Below are 12,083 nucleotides of genomic sequence, written 5' to 3' on the forward strand. Positions count from 1 at the left end.
ACGCACACACATGCATACATCATGGGTTCAGAAAGCCAACCAAGCCTGTTTTTCTGTTTGTCATCACACATCACGCTTATCTATGTGGCCTAGGTTGTTATTAGGAATCTCTGCATGTTGGAAGCTTTTATTGCCCTGTCTGTTACACTACAGTGTAGGTCAATCATTAGTTTGCAGCGGGGTAAGACATCACATAATGCTGAAACATAAGCCAGAGGCTCCAGCGCAGCTCTGCAAATAAACACTTCATAATGTGTATGATCAGATATTGCTAGATAGCTTTTGCTGTGTTGAATGCGAGGCTCACCGGCACTGCTGACACAAACATCCACCCTACCAAGACACTCCTTATGGGCACCAGCACCACATTTAGAGCAGCGGTAGCCTTGATAGAAGACACCTCTGAGAAAAAGAAAAAAAAATACAATAAAACAATAGATAAAATATAGATAGTGCCTACCTGTAGATAGATAGATAGATAGATAGATAGATAGATAGATAGATAGATAGATAGATAGACAGACAGACAGACAGACAGACAGACAGACAGACAGACAGACAGACAGACAGACAGACAGACAGATAGGCAGACAGACAGACAGACGGACAGATAGATAGATAGATAGATAGATAGATAGATAGATAGATAGATAGATAGATAGATAGATAGATAGATAGATAGACAGACAGACAGACAGACAGACAGACAGACAGACAGACAGACAGACAGACAGACTGACCGAGAGAGAGAGACAGACAGACAGACAGCTAGAAAGACAGACAAGACAGATAGACAGACATATAGATAGATAGATAGATAGATAGATAGATAGATAGATAGATAGATAGATAGATAGATAGATAGATAGATAGATAGATAGATAGATAGACAGACAGACAGACAGACAGACAGACAGACAGACAGACAGACAGACAGACCAATAGACCGATAGATAGATAGATAGATAGATAGATAGATAGATAGATAGATAGATAGATAGATAGATAGATAGATAGATAGATAGATAGATAGATAGATAGACAGACAGACAGACCGAGAGACAGATAGACAGATAGACAGACAGACAGACAGACAGACAGACAGATAGATAGATAGATAGATAGATAGATAGATAGATAGATAGATAGATAGATAGATAGATAGATAGATAGACAGACAGACAGACAGACAGACAGACAGACAGACAGACAGACCGAGAGACAGATAGACAGATAGACAGATAGATAGATAGATAGATAGATAGATAGATAGATAGATAGATAGATAGATAGATAGATAGATAGATAGTCTCACTCTCACTTTCTCTAGGTTCAATATTGATTTTATTAAGGTGCATTGTGGGTAGACTGTGTCATTGCATGAAGCCTTTACAGTGAGCTCACCTCAGCAGCATTTTACATGAGCTGCAGGATGTGGTTGTCTCAAAGGTGTGCATGTGGAACTCATGGAAATTACTTTTCCCGCTCTCTGGGCAGATGTTCGATCTGTTGAGAGAGAAAGAGAGAGAGGAGGTGGGTGTTAAAAACAAGTCTGAAGACCATTTTGCATAACCGTAACTCACGAACACAGGACTGCTCATTTCCATCTGTCGTCTACTCCCACCACCAAATCAGCTGTGATTTTCATAAGGGTAACTAGACATTAGCATTTTCTGGAAAAAAAAATGTCAGACGACCCTGTTCCACAGTACCACAAATCTAGGATGCTACTTATCAATCCCTGAATATGCAGCACATACTATAAACATTTACATTTTATATTCTACATAATGATTTATAGTTAATGTAATAATGTAGTTCTTGATCTTGTAATAAAATTATTTATAAACTGTTACTAAAGACAAGTCTATTTTAAATTTGAAAATAATTCAAAATAGAAAGCCATAGTAATGCTGCTTTAGTGCACAACTAATTACAACATGAGCAGAAGTCATGATGTCGTGTATAGCACTATTACTTTTTTATAGTCCAAGACCCTCCAACCCCTTTCTGTGTCTCTCTCTTGATTCATCTCAAATAACCCTTGAATGGCGAGTGCCCACATAATAAAGGCATTAACAAATGATAGACAGATAAGAGAGCTGTGTGTGTGTGTGCTGATGTCATGTCATTAACACTCAGAGCATGTAACAGCACTGATATCCAATCAGCTTTCAGCTGCAGACTGATCTGATGATACATGACAGAGAGAAAGAGAGCACTGACTCACCACTGTTCTCCAGAATTAATGAGCCCTTCAGATAAATCTGCTAAAAACATGTTATCTAATTAATCAGAGCCCTGTCTCCTGTCTTTAGTGCATTACACTTTTTTTTCCTCCAGTCTTATTCTGAGTATTTATTTATTTATTTTTTTTATTTTTATTTTTTGTGGATGTGCCCTTTTTGGCTATGCATGACATCTGAAATTTGGTATATTACTTGTCTGATGGTTTATTGCGTTTTTCATCTGAATTTCACTGATTGTTGCTGTCATCAGTCAGGAATTATAAATATCTTTTCTCGCTCTTTTTCTCAAAGCTACGCTGTGGGATCACTTATTGCCTTAGTATTTCATAATACAAAGATTTACTTGAATCTGACTCTCCCAAGAATAGTAAATGGAATAAAATTAACGTGAGGGAAGATAAAAAGCCCCTGGATGTGTATAAATTAAAAGAGAAATAACATAGAAGACAGGATGTTTTTTTAACACTTTTTTGATGTACAATGTAGAAATAATATATTCTAATGTGCAATTTCAGAAACTACCCACTACTACAATAAGTTTAAATATCAAAACATATTCATTATTTTCATTTTAAGTAGAAATAGTTCTTCAACAATATCAGCCTGTTTAAAACTCACCCTCAAGTTGTTCCAAACCCATACAAATTTAGTCACTCTTTTTCACACAGTTACAACTAATAAAGCTTAAAAAATTAAAGCACCATCAAATTAACATAACAGTGATGTGCGATATGCTACAGTATATTCCTATAGTCGTCTGAAGTTATATGATAGCTTTAAGTGGGGAACAAGCAAAAATCTAAAACTATTTTCAATTGGGATACACTGACTCTCCTGACTTATGTCCAATTTGTAACCAAACATTTATCTCGAGTCGATTCTTTTTTTTTATGACTCAGTCGATACAGTTTACAAACTGAGTGATTCATTCAGAAAGTTAAACCAGTGATTCTTGAGTTCATAAGGCAAAGATTATCAATGAATAACAACTTGTTTTGATTGAAAATGGCATCTGTTTGTCACACAAAGCAATCATACAGTTTTATAAGACTTGAAATATAGTGCACGAGTCGTATGGGCCACTTTTATTGTTATACTTTTCCAGTTAAATATTTTCGGTCCCTGTTCATTTTTTAACTGCAAGAGGAAACTCAGTCATTCTTTATTTGGGTTCCACTGAAGGAAGAAAGGCATGCAGGTAACCCATAATTCATAACTGAATTTAGTGTGCTATTCCTGTAAAGATCCAGTAAAGAATTTAGGGATAAAAAATATCTGCTGGAAAAGCACAGAGCATATCCTCTTTAAAACAACCAAACTAACTAAGACTCGGTATATTCTAGTCTATCTGCAAAACTGAACCAACCACTCTGATGGAATGAAAACCCTTTGGGTCACATTATGTTTTATAAGGGACACCACTGCAAAAATGCTTGGCTCAGCAAGTCTGTCCTCATTCCTGTGTTTGTTCTGTAGTAAAAATAAACACTAATCATGTTTAGGCTTGAATCAGGGCCAGGACATACCATCGTAGCTAAATCACGCTTTTGTGTCTATTGTCAAGACAGATAACAAACCTAAAAATTAGGACAGTACAGACCTGTGTAGACCTTCAGAGAAAACAAAACACTCACAATGCCATGCCAAACTGCTCCAGCCATTTCTTCTTCACCTCCTTGGTTTTAAAAAAGAACTCGAAGCCGCTCTGACCCTGATTGTGTGTGAGGTAGAATCCGTGGCACCACTGGAAGAAAGAGAGAAAGCAAGAACATCCGTGTTATAAATGCAGAACACACACACATGCACGGATAAAGCAAAGACAAACACCATTTTAAAGTCGTTTGATTCGAAACATCAAAGACACTCTAACAAAGCCCCAGACCACATGATGGTGCGAGGGGGACACTGTTGTTTATGCAAGACTGACGAAATGCTATTATCAAATCTTGCAGGGTCATCCTGTTATCGTCTGTTAGCACTGTGTTGACGTTTACATCATATTGCAACTGATGGAGATATTGACTGCACTGAACAAAAGGATCAGATTTCATCATTTGCAAGATATGACAGTGTGGACAGTCAGATAAAAAAATAAATAAATTGTGTGCAATGTGAACAAAGGCATAGAGAATGCAAGGCAACATGCAGTCTGTCTGAAATTATTAAATTAATTAACCGTAAGGGATCTGGTTGGAAATTTTTGATTTTTGAAAAGCCTCTATGGCCTGCCATTAACATGCACTACCATTAAAAAATCTAGGCTCCTTTTTTCTTATTTTTGAAAGAAAGTTTAAATCAGTGCAATACTGACTTTATAGCTTGCAATAGCGAATTTACATAACGCAATTCTGAGGGAAAAAGTCAGAATTGTGCGTTTATATCTAGTTATATTAGTTTACAAATCCAAATTTGGAGATTGTATCGCAATTCTGAGAAGAAAAAAAAAGTTTGAATTGCAAGATGCAAACTCGCAATTGCAAGAAAAAAAAAGTATTTTTTGAATTGTGAGATAAAAAGTCGCAATTAACATTTACCTCCAGTTTTGTTCTTTCACTCATTATTATTATTATTATTATTATTATTATTATTAGCCAAGACTCTGACGAACAAAAACAATTTCCCTCAACAAATTTTGAGGCATCGTCATTCACAAAACTACCCTAGAGGAACCCTAATAATAATAGTGATGTTAACATTGCATGTGTTTACCAGCATAATTTCTCTTTCTTGCACACACCCTCTCTGTCTTGAACATGTAATATTTACAGCATTATCTAACGAATAATCATCCTGGCACAGCAGCACGTAATGTAATATAACAAACGACATCATGTTTTCTAATTTAGCCGTGTCTGGTGTCGGCTGCGTTCGTTAGCAGTCGCTAGACGGTTTTTTAATAGGAAACACCATCTGTGCGAACGAAAGCTGCTCTTCTGCAGCAACTGATTATGGCACGACAGCATAACAGCACATTTGCTGCCCTCGGCTTCGGTGCAACGAACTTTGGTGGCAATTAGGAGACTGTCTGCACACCTTGCGGTTTTCTCTCTCTGAGGTTGGGTTGTTGGTGATCTTGAAGGAGTGGAGGTCAATCACCTCCTTCATCTCGTAGTTATCTCCTCGTCGTTTGCATACGATCACGGCGGCGTCGAACAGAAAGATGTGCCTGCAGCAGAAGAACGGCATAGATCAAACGAGAAGAAGAAAATAGAAGAGGAGCGCTTGAGGGTGACACCTTCATAACCCTTAGGCCTTAGTAAACACTTTAATCATCTCACCTGTCTTGTTTGGCTCGTTTGTCGACTGAAGCTACTCGCACTTCGCTGTCACCTTTCGGTCTCCCGTAGATACGTAGAGACTGATTCTGCAGAACATAAAAATTGGTGCACATTTAATGCAGGCATGCTTGTATGCTACTAGGGGTCAATGCTCTTAAGTTAGACTTAAGTTCCACAAAACTGTCCAAAGGTTCATACTGTCTCAACTTAACTACTTTGAGCAGTGTTGGGGGAAAACGAACTAAAAGTAGGCATGCAAATCAGTGCATTGTGCAGTAGTCTGACACTATCTTGGGTGTTTTTTAAAATAGTTCAGTTTTTCCAGGAACATACTGTACAGTAACATTTTTTTAGCAAGTGTAGCATAAAACACAGTCTTTCAACAAAACAAGCTGAAAATAGCAATAATAAAATACACTTTGTTAAAAACATTTCTCTCAAGTTTGCACTGTGAAGAGAATTAATTTTAGTAAACTAAAGTGGTTAATGATTCACTAATTTATTTGAATGATCTTAATGTTTTGTTTGCAGTGTTAAATACTGAAATGTTTGAACAAATTATTTTTTTGTATAGTTTTATAAGATGTTTAAAATAATTGAAATTGTATATACAGTAGCACAATATATAGTTTCTATATGTAGTTTATAACATTTACTTTCAATGTATATTTTTATATGGAATTAGATTTATATATATATATATATATATATATATATATATATATATATATATATATATATATTGTTTTATAATGTATTTATGAACAATTAATCATTTAGAATTAATAATAAAATTAGATTTTTATATATAAATATAAAAGATTATATATTGTATATATGTAATGTTTTATAATGTACGTGTGTTTATATATATATATATATATATATATATATATATATATATATAATGTATTTATGAACAATTAATCATTTATAATTAATACTAAAATATCAAATATCATTATTACAAATTATATATAACTAATAATTTTATATGAAAATTATAAATCACATAAGATATACATAAATAAACTGTAAATAAATACATTTTAAACAATTTATGTGTAATGCTAAATAATTTAAGACAATATCACAGTGTAAAACTGTGTAAAAAGGCTTTTATTTTTAGACAGATTAAAATTCAAGGTTCTTAAAATCAATCCTTGATTAAGCAGAATCTGAATCTTTATTTATTCAGTAATGTGTTTATTTTAATGTATTATTCGTTTTATTTTTATTTTTTTGTTAAGGGACAAATGAAACAATTAATGGCATAAAACATGATTTTGCTCACAAGGTTTTCTATAGATTTCTGGTACTGGTCGATGTCTCGTAGAGTCTCGATGTCTCTCTTCACCTCGTTGACATACTGAGCCAGATCCTATAAAGATGGAAACACAAACACAACACTAAACATTCAACACCCTGAGACTTTGACCTGACGACACACAAGAAAGTCTTTCTAGTTATGTGCTAAAAATAACAATACTTCCTCTCTAGCTTCCTTATTGACAATCTCGGCCCATGTGATGTTTTCAAGGGACTCATTCCCATCTAAAAATGTCAAATAAGATTTAGCGTCTGAAAAGCGAGGCTTATTTGACAAATCTCATTCTGAACACTGTGCCCGCCGTTCCCGTGAGTGGAGTTTAGCGACTCATTCATCATCACGTATCTAGAATAATCAGAGAGTGGGGGGCTGGATCGCCCACCGTGAGGATCTTTAAAGGGGAGCACTTGAGGAGGTTAACCGCGTTAGCCCGATACCCCAATCAATGCTAAGTGGCTAATTTATCCAAATGAAATCATCACAGCCCTCGGTGCAATCTGCACAATCTTCTCAGCTTGATTTGCTTCAATTAGCAAACGGTTACCTGTCAAGATGCATTCGGCACCATCTTGATCATGTCTGAGTCAAGAGGGCCACATTGATTTTCAACGAAAGCTCTTCTTATGAAAAAGTTGATGCATGCACACCCCCAAAAAAACTAAAAGAGACAGACATTTGTCACTGTTTTAATTTCAACTTGAACTTGCTGTGTTCCTGTAGCTCAATTGGTAGAGCACTGCGCTATCAAGTGCAAGGTTGGGGGTTCAATTCCCCGGGAACACGTGATATGTAAAAATTGATAGCCTGAATGCACTGTAAGTCGCGTCTGCTAAATGCATAAATTTAATTTAATTTAAATTTAACTTGCGCAATGTGTCATTTTATGGTTCATATGAGCGCTAACACTGGGCAAGACGTCTACCCAGGAGTCCCTGCAACAGACAGCTTATGAAAAGGACGTTCAAATGCTCAACTCACCTTCATGGCATCCAGTGCTTCCCGTAAATTACTTTTGTCTGTGGCATCATGGGTGTGTTTCACCAGTTCCTGTCGGGAAGAAAGCGGGATATGAGTTTTTACGGGCCGCGTCTCAGTGTCTTATTATCACCAGATGATGATGAATGCAGCAGACAGTCAGATGTACAGGAGCGAAGCCGTGCCGGAGGACATCTGTCACTCTCGCACGCTCTCATAACTCCTACTCATCACCGTGCAGATTGTTTACCAACAATATAGAGAGAACATTTAGCTAGCAGTCATCAGAAATGCAACGTCATGCTCTAGTGTTTTAATTAAGTTCACACAACTATTATTACTTTATTATTCAATTCTATTATTTATTTATTTCTCAATGAATTAATTTTTTAGAATGTTTTCATTTGATTAGAAAAGAAAAATAGCTCAATTATTGCCCTGAGATTTTTTTTTTCTATGCTTGCATATCTTCTACCTACACACCTATTATAAATAAAATTGCAATTTCAGTTGACAGAAAAATATAATGAAGTCAAATAAATTAATAAATGTACTAACCAAGGAATTGGACCCAGGAGGAATTGTTTTTTATGGGATTTCCAATATTTAATATTAGCTGAGGAGGATGGTGCATTAATAAAGTGTTGATTTTTACTTGATTTCACATGTGTGTATTCATCAACCCTGCTCTGAAAACAAGAGGTGTCTCTGATATAATTCAAAGAGTAAGCCAAGAATAATATAATAAACAATGTGATTATGTGGCAAGCATTACAATACATTGCATGTATTCTATCTTACTTACATCTTTTGGCCACACACACACACACACACACCCAAGCTGAAATAATATCCCAACCTGCATCGCAGGTTCAAGAATTGAAATGAGAAGCAAAAGGTATTTGTGGGGTTGAAATTGCCTTCCTGCTCGGGGATGAAGTAAACAAGACATCTGGGCCAGTCTGTAGGATAAGGGAGGGTGCTATGAATGTCCTTTACTCGGGTCTGATAAATGGCTTCCTTTTGGCCTAAGAGATATATTGCCATCCAGCACAAGCCAAATCCCCTGCGTCAGTCAAGCTGAACCTGCGCATTATTATCAGCAGAAAGACGGACATCACCTTATTTTTCATTCTCACTTCCTTCTGCCCTCACACAGCGAGAGAGAGAGATAGAGAGAGACAGAAAGGAGGTATGACACGAACACAGAGATTACCGCAGAAATAAAATGCAGCCAATCTCTTATCCAAACGTTTGCAGAATTCCAGGAGAATATTGTTCGAATGTGATTTCACAGGCCTGCATCACAGTATTGTACAATAATGTCACTTTGCACATTTTAATAACTACCCAACTGTACAAATTCTGCTCAAAATGTGTCACTTGATGTAAAAAATACCACCACTTTAAACTGATATTTATCGGCTAAGAACTTTTTTCTTAAAAGCATAATTTTTATGTCTGTAAGTTTTACAACCATTACTTTTACAACCCCTTCTTTGTACGGTTACAGTAAAAATATAATTTTCTAAATATGGACATACTGTACACTATCATTCAAAAGTCAGTATAAATGTTTCCATGATTTTTGATTGAGTCTTATGCTCACCTAGGCATCTATTTGATCAAAAATACAGCTAAAACAGTAATATTGTGAATATATCATTACGAATTAAAATAAATATTTATTATGTGATGACAAAGCTGCAGCCGTTACTGCACTCTTCAGTGTCGCATGATACATGGCTTTTGTTGTAACCTATAACTAAAACTTTTACTATTAATAACACTGTTGTTGAAAATTGAACTAAAGTCTAATTTTAATATAAATATTCAAAAGTTGATGCCTGAAATAAGGTTAAGGCACTAAAATAAATAAACTTAATAAAAGTAACTTCAACCTATACATTAGTATTTAAAAAAAAAAAAAGAAAAAAAAGCTATTTTAAAATATATAAAAAAATATAATATAAATAATATTAAAGTAACACTTAATCCTTCAGAAATCATTCTAATAGGCGGATTTGGTGCTCAGGAATCATGTCATATTATTATCAAAGTTGAAACTATTTTACATTTTTCAGAAAATTCTGATGAATAGAAAGTTCAAAGAATAGCATATATTTGAAATAGCAAAGGTTTAATAAAAGTATTGGTTTCTTACACCCCATAAATAATAAATAAATAAATAAATAAATATATTTAAGACTAGATAAGATTTAAAAATATTTTATTTAATTAATTTAATTTCAATATATAAATATTAGAATCCCTTATATTAGATTATTAATGAATTTTGATTATGACTCATTATGTAAAGCTGGCTTGCACTTTCTCTGACTGACCAAGGCTTCCTCCGGCAGAGCAAAGAGCAGAGAAAGACAGTCTGTCACACGCTAGCCTGCTCTCCAGAGGGGCAGCAGACAGACAGACGCTCTATCTGCAGCGCCTGCCTCACACACACACACACACACACACACATTCCCTAAAACCACAGCTGGCCAGATGGGTAGGGAGGTGAACTGAGCTGTGGACAGCCTTGCAGGCATGCTAAGTAGACACATACACACACACACAGAGAAAACACCTTCACTGTTCTGTCCGCTGAGAGCCGAAAGGTTCCTGCAACAGCAGGAGGATCGAGGTGGCTTCGGTTCACACACGCTATGCACATCTCCTCTCTGCTTTTCTATTTCTCTCTCGCCTTCGTTCACATTTATTTCTAAATCCCCTCATAGCTGGGTCGTGCAGTAGACCTAACATGTGATGGACAGAGACACACTATGAAATATTCATGCCAGTCTGCGTGAGATGTTTGTGGAAAAGGGCCAGAACAAACATACAGGACTCGATAAAGCATGCTGCTTGTTATTATGTGAATTATACTGCCCCTACTGGAGGTATCTGGGATATATTACACTTCCACCTACTGGTGGATTTCAAACATGCATTATGCTGCGTCTCAGTGGAAGAGTAAAACCTGGACTCCACTGCCCCTAGTGGATATCAGCAGTAAAGCAGTCATTTAAATACAACAAAGAATAATTGACCCTATTTTTTACAGTTTGTTACATTAGGGCACATTAATCAGTGCATATCATTATAGAGATAATACATTTAGTTAACTAAATCTAAAATATAAAATAGATAGAAATAATTAAATACATAAAAAACAAACCAAAACTGAAATATTTTTTCACAAAAAAAAAAAAAACTAATATAGATGAAAACAAAAACACAATAAAATGTAATTTTTACAAACACTTTAACTAAATTAAAACTGAAAACAAAACAAAAATTCTTAAAATTATACTCATAATAAATTAGATAAATTATATATAAATGTATATATTTTTAGTTACAATAGTATCTCTTTTTCTAAAATAAATCTGCTTTAAAGTACTCAATGCTCAGGTAAAATATGTTGTTTTATGAGCAGGAATACAGCAAAATGATGTCAGACCTGTAGAAGTAGATGATACTTCAGAACTCTCTGCATTGGAACCACCAGAAGATCTCTCAGAGTAAACTTCCCGTTATTGGCTCGTTTGGAACATAACTGAAATTAATAATAATAAAAAAAGATTATAAAAATAAAACACATTTGTGACTGTGACATGACTGTTCTGTAAATAGATGAAGAGAGAAAAACGTTGAAATAAATGTTCACAAATGTTCTGCACCGTTCTTAACCACCAGGTGACACTGTCTAACAGCAAATGAATAGTTTCACTTCAGTTTCAGCAGTGATACATAGAACTACTTTCATAAATAATGTCATAACAAATTAATTTTATGCTGCACAAATGGTCAAAATAAAGTCACTTCCTCTGTTTCATGTTCTTTACAAATGCTACATTATTTTTATAATGAGGGGAGACAAAATCACATAACAAAATGCAGAGTACATCCAAACCTACAATTAATTGAATACCAATTAGATAAGCTGTATTGTTTAAATGACACTTTTTATTAAAATATTAGATCGTAAACTTTATGTTAGATAATTCTTCCAATTTCTCACAAGAAATATTTCTGCTTCTGATGCTAAAAAAAGTGTCCAGTATTCATGGAAAATGCCACTTGTGACCTGAGATGTTTTATGAATATAGTCTGACAATGTCTTACCTCTAACATCTGCCTGACGTCCTCTCTGTTCTTACAGATGTCATCCAAAAACGCAATGGCTAATTCTACTTGACTGCAGTACTTCCCATACAGGACTAATCTATCACACAGGAAAACAGACAC

The 12,083-nt window shown here is 35.1% G+C and overlaps 1 protein-coding gene across 1 annotated transcript in view; it reads right to left on the reverse strand.

Annotated features, from left to right (window-relative positions):
- The window catches only part of LOC132115643 (guanine nucleotide exchange factor VAV3-like), a 61,543-nt gene that overhangs the window by 20,452 nt on the left and 29,008 nt on the right, over positions 1 to 12,083 (reverse strand). Inside the window, exons 9-17 of the mRNA XM_059524054.1 lie at positions 11,961 to 12,060; positions 11,296 to 11,391; positions 7,836 to 7,904; positions 6,822 to 6,908; positions 5,528 to 5,613; positions 5,283 to 5,415; positions 3,884 to 3,993; positions 1,405 to 1,506; positions 94 to 402 (exon numbers count right to left, since the gene is read on the reverse strand). Of these exons, the coding sequence (XP_059380037.1) occupies positions 94 to 402; positions 1,405 to 1,506; positions 3,884 to 3,993; positions 5,283 to 5,415; positions 5,528 to 5,613; positions 6,822 to 6,908; positions 7,836 to 7,904; positions 11,296 to 11,391; positions 11,961 to 12,060 (1,092 nt within the window). The remainder of the gene's footprint in view (positions 1 to 93; positions 403 to 1,404; positions 1,507 to 3,883; positions 3,994 to 5,282; positions 5,416 to 5,527; positions 5,614 to 6,821; positions 6,909 to 7,835; positions 7,905 to 11,295; positions 11,392 to 11,960; positions 12,061 to 12,083) is intronic.

The sequence above is a fragment of the Carassius carassius genome, chromosome 35 (assembly GCF_963082965.1).
Source record: "Carassius carassius chromosome 35, fCarCar2.1, whole genome shotgun sequence".
Lineage (NCBI taxonomy): Eukaryota > Metazoa > Chordata > Actinopteri > Cypriniformes > Cyprinidae > Carassius > Carassius carassius.